The sequence below is a fragment of the Typopeltis vanoorti genome, chromosome 8 (genome assembly GCF_054136105.1).
Source record: "Typopeltis vanoorti isolate ZY-2024b chromosome 8, IOZ_Tvanoo_1.0, whole genome shotgun sequence".
Classification (NCBI taxonomy): Eukaryota; Metazoa; Arthropoda; class Arachnida; order Uropygi; family Thelyphonidae; genus Typopeltis; species Typopeltis vanoorti.
The window spans coordinates 18,494,745-18,513,194 of NC_143556.1; the positions used below are offsets into that span (position 1 = coordinate 18,494,745).

Below are 18,450 nucleotides of genomic sequence, written 5' to 3' on the forward strand. Positions count from 1 at the left end.
ACATTTTAACCAGTTTCTGCTAGGAATAAATATAATACAATAATAAATATAACTTAGGCTATCAGGTATATTTATGTCTGGAATTATATTCTGAAAGTCAGTTTATCTGCTCTACAAGATGAGAATCGACTTCTGCAATGGAATATTTGTGACCTCTTCTGAAAATGATGGGCCAGTGACTGAATATAGAAACTTTTCCTAGTCTTTGGTAGGATTTTAACTCTAGAACACCTCTATAACAACTGACTTCTGGTACAGCACTATGGTTGTACCTTCAGTTATCCAGCCCTTCATTTATCCAACCAGTAAATTGCTCTGTCCACGTTGTTGAATAATTAAGGGATTATTGTATCACTCAGAACAATGAAACATAATTGAACTCACATCCACAATTTATCCTCTCTCATCAAACCTGTTAAAGCTTGAGCAGCAATCAATCAGCATTACCTTTCAGTTCAACTTCAGACCATTCTACTAATTGCTAATCCCAGAGATGGCAAACAAAATTCTGGTTTATCTTAATAAATCAAAGCTATGTGTTGAATGTTTGAGAGTTTATTTACTTCTTATCATTGTTAGATCTTTCAAAGGCTCAGCTAGTAATAACAATGCTTTTGGTTCAAACGATATTAGTTCATAATAAATTTAGTTTAATCCTTTATTCAAGTGTGAGCAAACAAAGTTTGTGCCTGAAAATATCTTCAGGTCTGAATATGGTGTTGTACTACCTACCCTGGTAAGGTAGTACAACACCATATTCAGCCCTGAAGATATTTTCAGGTGCAAACTTTGTTTCCTCACACTTGGATAAAGGATTAAACTAAATTTATTATAGTCTAACCAAGCGAAAAATAAACTTTCAACGATATTAGTTCGTATTCACCCAAAATGCAAAAATATCTCATAGAGCTCTTTGAAGGTGAATCTCCTTCAGATGAAGGTGAGATCGACTCACTTTCAGGTGTAGTTGATGACTTTGTATGTCTTTACCTTCAGGTTTCTCTCCTGGAAATCTGTGCTTTGCAACATGCAAAATAAACTAAGGTATTGCAATTGGCAGACATACTAGACTATGCAGATAGGATTAACTGTCCCATCACTTCATTAATGGGGTTTCTATAAAGGAAAGTTACTTGGCTTTGACAGGCCATTTATTGTAACACATTAATGGAGATGAAGATCATTATTATTTGAAACCTTCAGGCCTCTAGTTTTACATTTTTATATATAAAATATTTAATTTTTATATTTTTTTATGTTATTTCCACCTCTGAACAGTTGTAAACTTTTCATGTACATTAATATCATGGGTGGGTAATGGAATTATTTTTTTTTAAATTTTACTTATTTATTTGTTTTTTACATATCTGTAAAATATCTGTATTCATATCTGTAACCTACATGCTCATTGTGGGATTCGAATTCATTCTCCATTACCACATGCATTACTCTCCATCACTGTATTCCACTCTCTACAGAGCGAAGAGTGAATTAACAAAAAATAAATAAATAAAATTCCATAATGATGAAATTCAGTAGAAATGCTATTTTAGCTGACAGACAATTTTTACCGCCTGGTGTGAGACCATCACCTGGCTTATTGGAGTCATAAAGTATCTTGAAAAAAGTGCTGTATTTGGTCTCTAGATATACTATATGTTTATAACCTTTTGAGGATGGTATTCACATAATAAAAAAAAACTAATGTATTAATGCATTTGTCATTTAATTTTTTTTGTGTGATGTTGTTTAGAACATACAGTAATGATGTTTTGTATTACTTGGCATCTTTCAGATTTCCAACTGCAACTTAAAGTCAGTTTTAGGAATTAAAAAACTAAAATATTAATATTTTACAAATGATTTATAGATTTATGATACACATAATTATACATTTAATTATATGAAAAGAATTATAGAAACTTGATATCTGTGCAGGGGTGCTTAAGGGTCAAAGCTGTATAACTGAGAGGAGACCTCCACATAGCCTTTAAAGGAATGCGGAGAACCGACCAGGGCTTCTGACCTAATGTCCAATCCTCACCTTCTCGTGGTGCACCCTGTTGGGTATCTACTTTGATACTGAACGAACGAGGATGGGCTGGCAATTTGGGATTTAGCCGACCAAATTGTATTCTTATTGGTTAAACAAAAATAAAAAATGATGGTACAACATGACAAAATTTCATGCCGGCTGGGGCGTCGCCCGGTTAAACAAGGCCCCTGTTGTTTTCGCCAGGGAACCAGGGCGAACAGCGAAAAGTCAGCTACTGGAACAAATCTGAAAACAAACCCCAACTCAACATCACCAGAGTTAAAGATCGGTACTATCAACGTAAGAAGCCTGAATGGCAAAGAAATGGAGCTAGCTGAGGAATTAGATAAGTACCAGATCGACATAATAGGGGTGACTGAAACAAAAAAGACCAAAACTGGTGAGATCTTTCTGAGCAATAAATACAAAATGTTATATTCAGGCAATAACAATCAAGGAAAAGAAGGAGTAGCCATAGTATTCAACACAAAATACGAGGCTAATCTTCTTGAATGGCAGTCAGTCTCAAGTAGAGTAATGTGGGCAAATATGAGAATGGGGAACTGGACAATGAGACTTATTTGTGCCTATGGTCCCACAGAAGGTTCTACTAAGGTAGAAGTGGAGGAATTTTTTGAGGCTTTAGAAAAAGCAACTGACACAATGAAAAAGGAAAAGTTGGTCCTTGTTGGGGATCTAAATAGTAGAGTAGGAAATGATTGTGAGACATACAAAAATATTTTGGGAAAATTTGGAGAAAAGAGCAAAGCTAATAATAATGGCAAATATCTGTTGGATTTCTGCTCAGGACATGGACTGGTTATTACTAACACCATGTTCCAACATAAAAATGTGCACAAATTCACATGGAGAGAAGAGGCTAGGAATAAGAAAAGTCTCATTGACTATGTTATTGTTGATAGTGATGTTTTCTCCCTGGTGCAGGACACCAGAGTGTACAGAGGATTTGAAATTGGAAGTGATCACTATTTAGTCTTGAGCAGGATAAAATTGAATTTCATATTGAAAAGAATAACATGTAAGAAAGTTTTAAAGCGAATAAAAGTTGAGCAGCTCTCAGATGTAAACTGTAGACTAAAATACAGAAATATTATTGAAAAGAAAATGAAAGAGTTTGAGAACAGGAATCAAACCTTGGAGATTCAGTGGCAAACTCTGAAGGAAACATTAATTGATTCTGCCAGAGAGGCATGTGGTGAGGTTGTGTGCAAAGATAAAAAAATCAGAACTCCCTGGTGGACACAGGGAGTTAAAGAGGCAGTGAAGGAAAAGAAGAAAGCATATCAAAAGTTCCTGGCAAATAAGTCAGCTTTTACTCTTACAGAATACAGAGACAAATGTAAGAAAGCTAAACAGTGTATAAAACTAGCTAAACAAAAGTCATGGGAGGACTTTGGCAAGAATATAGAAAATAAATATCAAGAAGGTGGCAAAATATTCTGGAGGTTGTTGAAGAAGCTTAGGAATGGAGGAAAGAGTGCTGTAAAAGGAATTAGAGATGATAAAGGTGAAATGAAAACAGGAGAAAAAGATATCCTTGAAGTATGGAGTAATTACTTTGAAAAACTGCTAAATGAAACAAGCAGTGATGACAGCACAGTGATAAAAAACACTGACCAGGCATGCAGTCAGGAATACATATCCATACTTGAAGTAGAAAAAGCCATCAAAGGCTTGAAATGTGGAAAGGCAGCAGGAGTAGATGATATTCGACCAGAAATGCTGAAGTATGGTGGTATAAGAGTCTTACAGTGGCTGCACTGCATAGTTCAGAAAGCCTGGACAGAGGGACGAATTCCCGATGATTGGAGTAGAGCTCTCATAGTACCCATATATAAAAAGGGAAATAAAACTGAATGTGAGAATTACAGAGGTATTTCCCTACTGAGTGTTCCTGGCAAGATCTATGCAAGTATACTTGAGAAACGGTTGAGAAGAATTGTGGAAGAAAAGCTTGGTGAAGAACAAGCTGGATTCAGGCCAAATAGAGGCTGTCAGGATCAGATCTTCACTTTACGACAAATAGTCGAGAAAGCATGGGAATATAACAAAGATCTGTATTTAAGTTTTGTCGATTTGGAAAAGGCATATGACAAGGTGCCAAGAGAGAAGCTATTCAATACGCTGCAGTTATATGGTGTCAATGGGGCATTATATCAAGCAATACTTAGTCTTTATTTGAGTTGTGAGTCAGCAGTTAGAATTGAAGGAAGTACAGGAAGATGGTTTAATGTTAAATCTGGTGTGAGACAAGGATGTACATTATCCCCTCTGTTATTCATTATCTATATGGATCACATTATGAAGGAATGTGGTATTAAACCTGATATCAAAATTGGAGATGTTAATGTCAGCTCTTTGCTTTATGCGGATGATGTTATACTTCTAAATAAATCCGCTACAAGTCTGCAAGATTCTCTGACTAAATTGAATAGCTGTTGTAATAGATATGGTATGAAGGTCAGCAATAAAAAGACAAAGACAATGAAAATAGGCAGAATCATTGAAAATGTCAACTGTGTTGTGAATGGAGAACCTGTGGAACAAGTAAAACATTTCAGCTACTTAGGCACAATTTTTACTGAAGATGGTAAACTAAATATAGAAATAGACAACAGAATCAGCAAAGCTGGTATCGTGGGAAGTCAATTGAATAAATTCATATGGAATAAGAAAGAAATTAGTCGGAACACTAAATTAGCTGTATACAAGACTGTGTTCAAACCAATTTTAACTTATGGATCTGAGAGCTGGGTCAGAAGTAAAACACTTGACCAAAGACTAGAGACCGCAGATATGAGAGTCCTGAGAAAGATTAGAGGCGTGAACAGATGGCATCAATGGCAATATCATGTTAAAAATGAGGATATTAGGAAAGAACTTGACATTGTCAGCATCCAGGAATGCGTTAGCAGAGCTAATCTCAGATGGTATGGTCACTTAAATAGAATGGGAGAGGAAAGATTAGCAAAACAAGTGTTCTCTGCCAGGTTGGCAGCAAAACGACCCAGAGGAAGACCAAGATATAGGTGGATTGATACGGTACAAAGTGCCTTAGACGATAGAAATATAAGATCTGATAATGTTGGAGTCTTGACAAGTAACAGACTGATTTGGAGGAAAATTGTAGATAGGAAGTTAGTAATGATGTAATTTTTTCATGTAGTACTGTCATATCCTGTACACCCCTTGAGGGTACATGACAGGAATTTGATGATGATGATGATGATGATGATGATATCTGTGCATTAGTTTAACTATCAGCCCCCTAAAAATCTCTTATATACTTTACTCTTGATTATCCTACTGCAGATTATCTCTGCATGGTCCCTTCTTTAATTTACTAAATATTTGATCCATAACATTGCACATGAATCAAGATATGAATCAAACATACGGATCAAATAAATAAATACATATATATATATACACAGAGTATTTGTTCCATCAAAGTAGATATGTCACCAGATGATGACTCATCTCCTGGCATGTACACAAGCATAACCAGGAGCAGGAAGTGTTTGAGAAGAGTAGTATACATTTCTCATTCTGTGTCTAGTTAAAGAAGCAGTTAGTACTAATTTACTCCACAAATTTAGTGCAGTAATTTAGCAGTGTAATTTTTGTTATACATAATTTTTCAGTGTACCCCAGGAAAATGTCTTGTAAAGAACCAAAAATTAGCTGATCAAATAATGTACAACATATAATAAGAGCAACTGTAGAAAAGTTGTTATATTTGCTAAACACAATACAATATAAAGATTGAATTATCCATTTTTCTGTTGTCCCTCCATTACTAGTGCAGATAATTGGTTTTGTTGCACACCAAATAAGTTAAAAAAAAACCAGAGCCAAGTGTATTCCATCAGCAGATTATCAAGATTGCATGTTATTGGAGGGGGAGAAAAAAAAGCCTGGTACCAAGAAAGTAGGAAGGCAGTTGTGAGTAGAGGCATCTGCCTACTATTTCAGTATTTGGTTAAATTTTTTACATGTGGAATCTTTTTTTTTTTAATGAAATGACCTTATGTGAAAATACCATATCTATCTGAGATACCATATTTCAGTTTTGATTTGAATAAATTAAATAATGAAATAGAGCAATTATTTTTTGTCCTCCCCCCCTCTCTCTTTGTATTTTCGTTTTAATTATGTCAAAAAATGTTCTTCTGCTGATAGTTTAATTTTTTAAAAAGAAGTGTGTATTTATTTTTTCTTGTTTGAATATTAAAATGTTCCCATTTGATTAGGTTATGGTGGTCATCGCTGTGAACTGGATATTGATGAATGTCAGTCAAATCCCTGCCAACATGGTGGTAGCTGTAGAGATGCACTGGCCAGTTACAGTTGTTTGTGTCTTCCTGGCTACTCAGGCAAAAACTGTGAAACTAATATAGATGACTGTGCCATTAATCCTTGTCTGAATGGTGGTTCTTGTATTGATCTTGTTAATGCATTCCAATGTGTGTGTGAAGTTCCTTTTACTGGAACAAAATGCGAGCAAGAATTGGATCCATGCACACCAAATAAGTGTAAAAACAGAGCCAAGTGTACACCATCAGCAAATTATCAAGACTTTGCTTGTTCTTGTGAACTTGGTTATACAGGTAAGTCACAATTCAAAATTATTATTATTATTATTAACAGACCCATTGCAAGTGGTCTCACTCAACCATCACCACATCATTCTGAACCTTAAACTCATTTCTAGTACTCACAACACATTCCAACGCATTCTGCTCATGCATCATTCTCCATATAAAAATCTATACATTCCTCTTTTCATTACATCTATATAGCTTTTAGGACTGCTTCTCATTGTCTCCCTCTATGTATAATCTTTTTTCATATTAATTCTCCAAAATTCCATCGGCAGTTTAATTGTCTGTATCAGTCTTTTCTGCCAATGTCTCCATTGAGGAAATGTAAATTTGTTTATCACAGGGTGTGAGCTACATGATATAATACAACTATCTCCTTATTTCTATTTGTCACTATATTCTTATCATAGCTGAATGTAGTGTGTGTGTGTGTGTGTGTGTGTGTTATGCATTATTACATAATTACATGTAATAGTTTGAAAGGGATAGTGCTGCTGACAATTTTCTTGACAGAGAAAACGTTTTACCTTTTCAATTAATTAGAAGGGTATTTTATGTTGAAGCATAAACAGTTTCAGCCCTTAAAAAGATATATGGTAATTTGTTAAAATATTTAATCATATTTGAGTTAGTTTTGAGATCTCTACCCTTTCCTACACAAAACCATCACACATTCTCAGTCTCTAAAAAAAACTTGGCATTTCTTTTGTTCATGACACCTTTTTACAAATTCAGCTATTAGCCCTGTAGAAAAATGCAGAAATTTACCTCTTCTAAGAACTTAGAATTCTGAGATACACAAAGAATCAGTTTGTGCATTTTTTAACCTGTATTTCCTTTCTACTATATATCCCTCACTGGTAATTAGTTTACGGAATTAACAATGCATATAAAGTATATTAATTAAAGGTAACTTTAATGAATAACTTCTATATTTCGGCAATGTCACATTGCCATCTTCAGGAACATAAAGATATGGTATGTGCACTCAGGAACTAAACAAAGCAAATGAGGAAGAAAGCAAGAAACTAATATTGTTCCTAAAGTCCTAATGGTGCCCTCTTGCAGGCTAATTTGGTAGTCTTGGCAGTTGGGCTGAAGTTCTCATAATGAAAGTCTCCCAAATTTGGGGCAGTTTCATGCACCCATTGTTGAGGTTAGGAACGTTTTTTAGAGCCGCTGAAGATTCTTTGAATAATCTTTCGTATTTTCAAAGAATCTTCAGCAGCTCTAAAAAACGTTCCTAACCTCAACAAATTTGGGTGCATGAAACTGCCCCAAATTTGGGAGACTTTCATTATGAGAACTTCAGCCCAACTGCCAAGACTACCAAATTAGCCCGCAAGAGGGCACCATTAGGACTTTAGGAACAATATTAGTTTCTTGCTTTCTTCCTCATTTGCTTTGTGTTAGTTCCTGAGTGCACATACCATATCTTTATGTTCCTGAAGATGGCAATGTGACATTGCCGAAATATAGAAGTTATTCATTAAAGTTACCTTTAATTAATATACTTTATATACGTTGTTAATTCCGTAAACTAATTACCAGTTATGTCTAACCAACGTATAAGTCTTGCTACTAGAATTATATATCCCTCTTGTCTTCCTTTTATTGAAATAATGCCTAGTGGTCTGTTCTGGCCATGTAACTTGATTTTTTTAAATTTTTTTTTTATAAATCTAATTTTGGAAATGAATGGCACAGTTAATCCTACTTTAATAGTCTGTTATATCTGTCAATGTGTTGTTCTCTGACTGGTTCTGTTTTTCTAAAGGGAACCTCTTTTTCCTAAAAAATGTACAGAAAAAATGTAATGTTTTTTTTGGAATTTAGAATAGTAATCCCTGACATTTTTTTCTAAAAATGTCAGGGATTACTATTCTAAATATTATTTATCCACTGCATATTAGTTTTTGTATAGTAATATTGTTAAGGTGCAGTTATCCCAAAATCAACTTTTTTTTTTATGCTGCAACAGTATTTTTTCATAAGTAACAATTATTATTTTGCAGCTTAGTGCAGTAACAGTCAACATTTTTTATTAGCCTTCCCTGGCACAAACTCATTATGTCGGTAGTTTCCTCAGCCTCTAAAATATTTGGCATCCTTTCCAGGTCAAAACAGGCTGCTTTTTGCCTGTTTATCTCCTAACTCTGTACAGATCTCCAATCTGCCCAACCAATCTTAGAGAAAAGCTGATCAGTGACCTTTCTCCATCCTATCTCCTTCTCTCTCTCTCTCTCTCTCTCTCTCTCTCTCTCTCTCATTCACTTATACACATGCACGTCATTTGTTATTCACAGATGGTTTGTTTCTTCCTTGGATTTTTTTTTTTTTTTTTTTTTTTGTAGGTACTTCATGAGTGTTCTTTACAACATTACTGGAATCCATCAATCCTGCACTTTTCACTAAGCAAGATTACCCAACATACTCTTCATACTCTGCAAACTCACTCAACCTGCTTCTTCTTTTCCTCTTTCATTTCATCGTCTCTCTTCTTTGGAACAGCATTTTCACAAAGTGTTCCACAATAACTACAACCTCGAGCTATTAAAGAAGTAGGTTTATCTTCTTTTGAACCCCTCTTTACATATGGTGCTAAATAACAAAAATTGACTTTTCATTAAGACCATCCTAAATGAAATGTTTTTTGCTATATTAAGAAATACAGTGAGCCTGTGTAGCTCAGTGGATGTGCCGTTTGCACACATGGCACTTGGCCGCACGAAGGAAGATTTGATTTCGAGTCTAGTCGCCGACTAGAGGAAATTTTTCTAAGCCTTTTTTCGACTGGTTCCCGAGTTAGTCGATCTCTGGCATGGGCAAGCGGGTTTTTCCTCCTGGAAACTTGGGTTTTTCGTCCCATAAACTCAAGAAAATCGACTGTAGAAGACATTAAATATATTGTGTTAGGGTTAGGGACCACGAGATGGCGGCACATTTGAGCCGTCTCTCTTCACTGTGTACTGCTTAATTAGTGATAGCCTTGGGCCATCCATCTCTGATTGGTACCAGTGGAGATTGAACTGCCCACTCAGTCTCCAAAAGTTAGATAGGGCTAAATGGCCTCGCCTACTCCCCGTATACGGGAATAAAAAGGCGTTAGCTGATTTAAAAAAAAAAAGAAATACAGTATCAAATTCCATATTTTCAATATTCAGTTCCATTCTTTTCCATACTTGAATAACATAAAATAATTAATATAAAAATGTTTATTTGTCAAACTCTTCAGTTTAGTTAATCTATTAAACTTTTTCATATTAACTTGATTAGAGATTTTATTTTTTATTAGGCCGCCTTTGTGATGAAGATATTGATGAATGCACTATTTCTTCGCCCTGTCGTAATGGTGCTACTTGCATCAACACTAATGGTTCTTATAATTGTATATGTTCTAAAGGCTATGAGGGTAGAGATTGTCTGATCAACACAGATGACTGTGCATCATGTAAGCATATTGTTTCTCATATATATATATATAATATATATTTAAATTTGATTTCTTGTGATTTTGAATGGAAAATATATTATACAAACTGAACTATAACATATATAATAAAACTATTATATTTTATTGCATTATATTGTATTCAGTAGATTATGCTTTAGAAAATACAATCAAATATGCCTGCATTTTTCATTGGGATTTATCTAATTATTATACTGTTGTTTATTTGACATTTAGTTCCATGTCAGAATGGCGGTACCTGCTTGGATGGGGTTGGAGAATATACTTGTTTATGTGTTGATGGTTTTGGTGGAAAACACTGTGAACATGATATTAATGAATGTGCCAGCAATCCTTGCCAGAACGGTGCCACCTGTAATGATTATGTTAACAGTTATACTTGTACATGTCCCCTTGGCTTCAGTGGCACAAACTGCCAGACAAATGATGAGGACTGCACATCAAGGTTTGTTACTTTAATTTAAATCATTGTGTTTAGAGATATGTGTGTCAATACATGTACATACATATTGATATATAAAGGGGGGGGGACACTAGTTAAGTTCTTCATCTGAACGTACAGAAAAGCGAAATTATGAATCGGCCAACCATATACAAGAACTGGTCTGTAGTTCTCAGAGTGGTACTATTGTTCGGAAATGTGTTCAGTCAGAATAGTGGAACTCATTGTCACAATTCTTCCTGATGTATTTTCAAGGGTGAGTTCAGACATGGCCATTCTCTGGTAATACTACATATTAAGTTTACTTTGTATCAATGTTTTCTTTCTTCTAAATTAATCCATTATTCAATATTGTTCGATCCAATATTGTCAGATCTTATTTTGATTTTCTAAAGTACTACTAGCTGCACCAATCTTCCTAGATTTTGAACTTCCTCTGGATCTTTTACTTGGCAACAGACAACTGTTTTGCCTATGCTACCTTAGATCTAAGGTTAGCTCTGTTCATTCATTTTTGAAAGCTGAGATATTAGAATGAACCTTGACATAATAATTTTTATCATGATTTTTCCATTTACGCTATTTATTCATTCTGTTAATTTTCTCAGAACGTTTATATCTATCATCTTTTGTCTTCTGTTAACTATTTTATTTCTAACCCAACTTTTCAGATCCATAAGTTAAAATTGGTTCGAACACTATCATGCATATGTCTAATCTTACCCCATACCTGGATCCTCAGCATAGCAACTTTTGTTATTCTGTTATCTAATGCAGTTTGATATTTTCTGTGTGCCTATTTTCATTGTTATCATCTTTTTATTGCTGATTTTTATACAACATGCTACAGCAGTTATGCAGTTTAGTTTGAGTCCTGAAGATTTGCAGTAGATTCATTTTATTATTATTATATGTGGGTACCTTCATAGTAGTCAAGAACTCATTAAGGGAAACCATTTGTAGGTCATAAAATGCTAAATACTTATCATTCCATAAAATTAGGCTCAAGAAAAGTTATTGTGGTTAGTAGCTAGAATTAAACTCAGAATGATCTTTCTCCAGGCTGTCCTGTGAAAATGGCATTTGAAAACAAACACCATTTTCACAGGTCTCACAATGGCTTTATACACACACAGACACACATACAGTGCTTTTTTTTTTTTTTTTTGGTAAAACAATAGGTGCTGGTACTTATTCTTTGCTGGCATGGAAACTTGAAACTTAAAAGAATGAATATGAAAAGAAACTAAAAAAATATTTACTGATACTTCATAGTGTGTAAAAATGTTTTCAGAATAAGAACAGAAAATTTAGTGTATAACAGTTTATTAAGCATAAATTTATTGTATAAATATATTAAAAAAGTAAAATGTATATGATAATTTTTAATAAACATTTTATATAGCAAATGTCTTAGCAATAAGACATGGTTAAAAATGTATATTTCATTAAATAACTAAGCTTGTGTGAATACTAATGTGAATGTATAGAAAATTACTCAATATTACAAAATTCTAAATGTGTCCAATCCCTGTGTCTCTGTTGATAAAATGCCAATATGCCATACTATTTCCTACCACCACAAGAGTATTCTCTCTCTCTCTCTCTCTCTCTCTCTCTCACTTTCACACACACTTAACTTAATGCCTTTTTTGAAGGGAGATGATATTTGGAAATTTTTAACTTTCCTTAGCGCATAGTAAATCAATCTTCGGAAGATAGACAAATTTAATTTCTGGATTTCATTTAAACAACAGGGAGTAATAATTTGAAATACCACCCTTGAAATAATATTTCTTTCTAAGTTATTATAGGACTTTTTTTTTTTTAATGAGTTTTGAATAATGATTTTTTTCCATATTAATTATTTTTATTTAATATTTTTTTAAAACCAGCTCTTGCATGAATGGAGGAAATTGCATTGATGGGATTAACAATTATACATGCCAGTGTGCGCCAGGCTATACAGGTTCCAATTGCCAGTTTCATATAAATGAATGTGATTCTCAACCATGTCTCAATGGGGCTACATGTATCAACCATGTTGGTTATTTCACCTGCCACTGCCCATTCGGATATACTGGACCACGATGTGAGGTATTAAAATTAACAAAGCTCTTGCATGAAGGAAATGATTACTATAAATTTGATAATTGTTATCACATGATTATAGACAACCACAGTATTATTTTCTAAATATTATTTTTCTTGCATATTGTGTTTAATATATAAGAATTATATTCAACCTCTATCCCTTTCTAAATTGAAAACAGTTCGCATCCTCAAATTTATAATGGATAAAAATGCAGTGAAGATGCGAAAACTCAGTAAGAAATATTTGGTTATAAGTAACAGAGTAAGATGCATATATACCACTACTCACACTTGACCCCTTTGTTGTTATGCATATGATGATATGCATTTTATGTATAGCAATGATGGTAGCACACCAAATTATTACTGTTGTTGACACATTTCTTTTTATTGAATTTTTATTATTTACTCACAGCATATGTGGAGGTAAGGCTAAAAACTTCCTTTAAAAATTAATGTCCTGAATTAATTTTTATGAATTATGAATTAATTTTTATTCAGGACATTAGTCCTGAATGAACTAATGTCCTGTTATTCCTTAATAAAATCAGAACTCATGGATCTCTTGCCCTTAGGAAACTCTGCATAGGAGTTCCATCTTTTATCTGAAAGTGGATCTATCTTCACCCTCTTGTTTTTAACCATGGTCAAGAAATAATCTGAGTAATAATCTCATAAAAATATGTATTTTGTAATCACACTCTTCTACAGTAATGATATAATCAGTGCAGATAAATTGGAAAAGATGTCAGGTATCTTGTATGATGCAAAAGTGTTTAGCAAGTTAAAAGGAAAGATCTACAAAATAGTAGTAGGACTAACACTGATGACCAAGAGATGGAAGATGAAAATGGATATAATAACTGAAATGAGAATGTTGAGACTTGCAAGTGATATAACAAGATCAAAACTCACTGACTGGATTACAGTGAAGGTAACCCCACTATATGGAAAGATTACAGAATCAATGCTTGAGGCGGCTTGGTCATGTTATGCTGGGAAGGAGAGTGACAGAGATTAACTCACCAGAAAGAAGTAAGGGGAGACCTCAACAATGATGAGTAGACAGCTTGAGAGGAGATTTTCAAGAACTTGAAATAGAGGAGAACATGACCTTATAAAGAACTGAATGGAGGAGATTGATCTGTTGTAGTGACTCCACTTGAGTGGGAATGAAGCTGAAGAATAAGATTCTTCTACAGTAATAATTCTATTCACTATTACATTACAGGGGCGATCGCTGGTCTTGAAATTCATGCTTGCTCTTGTTATCATTCAGGGAGTGAGAGGTGTGAGTGAAGTCTGATTAGCGGAATAATGAATTACTGACCATTTAAAACAATATATTTAGAAATTTATGTACATTTAATCATACAAATACATTTATTTTACAAATGATAGTCTATCTTTTTCAATTTAGCTACTCGAGTACAAATTCTACCCTACGGTTCTTCTTTATGAACTGGTTAATAACATCATCATAAAAAGTTGGTCATAACTTAATTATCCCAAGCAACACACACACTTGTAAATGCTGGCCGAAGCTCACTGGCTAGAGCTACTTTGACTGCGTATGGCCTTGTGTTTATGACGACGTGAAGGGAGCAGAAATAGCTATGTGCGGGCATGAAATCACAGTGCTTCAGCGAGGTCTTGGAAGCTCCTACAACCGAGCAAGCCAAAGTAGCTTTGACTAGATGAGCAAGCATCGGCCTTCAATACACAACACAAAGCTCAATTATTAAGACGTCTTAAGATATCTTCTGTCTACAAAAATAAAACCTAAATGGAATGCTTATAAATGCATGCATTTATTAAAAAATAAATATTACTTCTTTCTCAATTAATGAGCTTGCATAGCAAGAATAGAGAATTTGCCCCTGTTACATTATTATACCTAATTCTTTTATTGAACTAATATCTTTTCTCGATTTCTAACCAGCATTTTCAGAGTACAAATTACAACTATGGTAAAACATATGACACTCAATTAGATTTGTTGTAGAAATAATTCAAATTGTAATCGAAAAGGAACTAATGTCCTATCAAGGCACCCTCTAGTGGCTAGATAAAGAACAAAGAAGACATGCTAAATGTGATTTTTAGAATTGACTGTATCTCAAATCTTTGCAAATTAATGCAGCCTTCATACTTGTTGAGGTTAATGGAATGCTTCATGAATAGTTTGCCAGTTCTGACTTGTTATACATAGGATTTGAACATAAATGTAGTGTTTATGTCTTTAAAGAGAACATTCATAGATCCACCTATATGTCCTAAGTGGGCTTAAGTGTTGCAGCTGCAGGGAACTTTACACAATACATTCCAGGATGTGCAATTCACATCCTGGAATGTATTGTATATTTTTTAATACCCCCCCCCCCCCCCAAAAAAAATCCAATTAACCCAAAATAACCCAAATATATTTAAATATTGTTGAAAGTTTTTTATCTTGGTTCTATTATACGTTAAAGACACCAAGAAATTATATATTTGATTTTAATCCTTTACCTAAGGAAGCAAAACAATGATTCGTGTGTTAAATATATTCATGCCTGAGCAGTGGCGGCCAGTGAAAATTTTAAGTGGGGATGCTGCATATGCAAAATTTTAAAAAAATTATTTTTTTTCCTAATCAGTAACCAATTTATTAATAAATAAATTTACATATTAAAAAATTGCTTTATTAAAAATATTTCACCATCACCACGAACAAACACCAATAATAAAAGTTTCGTATCTCACAGAAATAATGCGTGCAAGCATACAATTTATCTGTAAGCGACAGAATCACTTGTAACGTGCAATCACAAGCGCAAACGAATATTGGCGAGTCTAGCTGCAATTGGCCGAGCTTGATAATTCCGACACTGCATTAGATCGTAATGCACTTGTTTCGTAATCTAAAGCGTTAATCAAACAATTCCAATTATTAACTATTCGATCAATGTCGAAACATAAGCTGTAATCTCAACATGTTGTATTGCATTTATATAATGTTGTAAGCATTGTTATTATTTATAAACACAAACAAAATTTAATTTTTTCATATTTTCCTTGGGGGTGCTGTAGTGTCGCTGTGCTTATGTACGAGCTGCCACTGTGCCTGAGCTACTTGTATATAGAGGTTAATGACTGCACAAGGCAAGTGACACCTTATGTATCCCATAATGCAAAGTACATACCCTTTCGGATGTGTAAAATGCTATGCATAATGAGAAGGGTCACTACCCCTGACTGGTTTTGACCTTTATTGAGGTCTCATCAGTGGGAGCCAGACCCTGTAGATATATGCTACTGGTTTTTGAGATATTTATGACTTCTGCATTACTTCAACCTTGATATCTCTACTGGGTCTGTCTCCTACTAATGAGACCTCAATAAAGATCAAAACTGGTCTGGGTAGTGGCCCTTCTCATTATGCATAGCATTTTACATGTCCGAAAGGGTGTGTGTGCTTTGCAGTATGGGATAGATCCTAAGGCAAGTGATGTGAAGTCATTAACCTCTATATACTCAGGCATGAATATATTTCATGTGCAAAATATTGTTTTGCTTCCTTGGGTAAAGGATTAAAACCAAGTATATAATTTCTTGGTATCTTTAATGTGAATTTGAATAATTCAATGTGTCAGTGGCGATCAAATGTTGCTTAAAAAGGTAGTTCTGTCAATGCCGCTTTGGTAAATATCAAAACTGACCATGATGTCTGAATCTTTTAGGTTAAGATTTTTTATTGAAGATTTTAAAGTTTCTCATCCCATGATGAGTCTTTAGATTCCATGGAAATGTCCATGCAATAATAATAATAATATTGAGCTAAAACAGCACTTACAAAATAAATCAAAAAAAGAAAGCAAAAGTTAAAATGTTAATAGTCAAGTTGATAACTTTGTTAATAACTTATTTACTTTTGATATTGGTCGAGACCTACTATGTAAGGTTTAGAATTTGAATTTCTTATACAAATTACTACAAACTGCCACTAGTATGCTAAAAGTGACAAAAAATTATTTAAGATGCAGTTTTTTTTTTAAAAAAAACCAATATTGATTTTAAATTGGTTCTAATCTGTTTTACAACAAATTAAAAAGGATATCCTTAGGTAATGGATAAAACATCTACATTTTAGGTGCATTTTGCATTGTTATGAAACACACAAAAAAGCAGTTTGCAGAAAGGAGATAATTCCATTAGATAAAACATCCCAAATATCAAATGTTGACATTTGGAATGATTTGTTTATATTTGCCATATCATATACCTTTTGTCAATAGAAGATTCCATAATAAAATCAGAACTGCTTGTCAGAAGATGTAAAGTAATAGTTTAAATGAAAATTTTGTTACCAAGTTTGCATTCAAAATTTATTTTTTTAGAAATAAAACTAAATATGAAATGAAAAGGGATTTATAGCTCCTCTATACTTAATGGCGAAAATATGAGAGATGTCTTTATGCCAGTTTAAATCCATAATATGCAATTAATGATATGGCAAGTAACAGTTTAAATGGGTAGTAGATTCATAGCTGAAAACAGTATTATAATAAGTGAACTTCTTGTACTTAATTATTTTTATCTTTATGCTCTTCTGTTTAAGTCGAAAATCTAATTATAATTTCTAATGACATATGTTTATATTATTAAATGTTTTTTACAGACGTTTGTTGATTGGTGTAGTACTAGTCCATGTATGAATGGAGCTACATGTAAACAGATCAACAACACATATAGGTGTACATGTAAGCCAGGGTGGACTGGAATGCTGTGTGATATTTCAATGGTTTCTTGTTCAGATGCAGCAGCAGAAAAAGGTGAGAATTTTTTTAGTGCAATATATTTTATTCCCTTTTTAGTTACAAAAATACTCTTTATTGAGACATTTCTTCTTTCTATAGTGATACTTTTTTACCCTTTAGAGTAGGCATTTGCAACCTTTTTTTAGCCACAGAGAATGGATTTCAAATTTAAAAAAGTATGTGTTAACCTTGTCGTCTGTATTTGAAATAGTTAAAAAAAAAGCAGTTAAATGCATATAAATATACAAGAAACAACTTTTTCTTAAATTCATTAAAAATTTTATTAAAATATGTCAATTTCCTCATATAATAACTATTTCGTTATTTTGACTATTTTGTATATTAACTGTTTTGAAGTATAGAAACATACATATCAGTGGATATTTGATGTTGCATATTTGTAATAATTAAAAAAAAAGGAACTTCCAACAATAAGGGTCAAAGCTGTATAACTCAGAGGGGACCTTCACATAGCCTTTAAAGGAATGCGGAGAACCGACCAGGGCTTCTGACCTAATGTCCAATCCTCACCTTCTCGTGGTGCACTCTGTTGGGTATATACCTGGATACTGAATGAACGAGGATGGGCTGGCAATTTGGGATTTAGCTAAACAAATTGTATTCCTATTGGTTAAACCAAAATACAATATGATGGTACAACATGACAAAATTTCATGCCGGCTGGGGCGTCGCCCATTAAACAAGGTCCCCATTGTTTTTGCCAGGGAACCAGGGTGAGCAGCGAAAAGTCAGCTACTGGAACAAATCTAAAAACACACCCCAACTCAACATCACCAGAGTTAAAGATCGGTGCTATCAACATAAGAAGCCTGAATGGCAAAGAAATGGAGCTAGCTGAGGAATTAGATAAGTACCAGATCGACATAATAGGGGTGACTGAAACAAAAAAGACAAAAACTGGTGAGATCTTTCTGAGCAATAAATACAAAATGTTATATTCAGGCAATGACAATCGAGAAAAA

The 18,450-nt window shown here is 33.8% G+C and overlaps 1 protein-coding gene across 1 annotated transcript in view; it reads left to right on the forward strand.

Moving 5' to 3' along the window:
• Window positions 1-18,450, forward strand: part of LOC150103769 (uncharacterized) — a 230,117-nt gene that overhangs the window by 135,227 nt on the left and 76,440 nt on the right. The window contains 5 exon segments of the mRNA XM_090397146.1: window positions 6,310-6,666; window positions 9,956-10,111; window positions 10,349-10,577; window positions 12,470-12,671; window positions 17,329-17,482. Coding sequence (XP_090253272.1) covers window positions 6,310-6,666; window positions 9,956-10,111; window positions 10,349-10,577; window positions 12,470-12,671; window positions 17,329-17,482 — 1,098 coding nt within the window.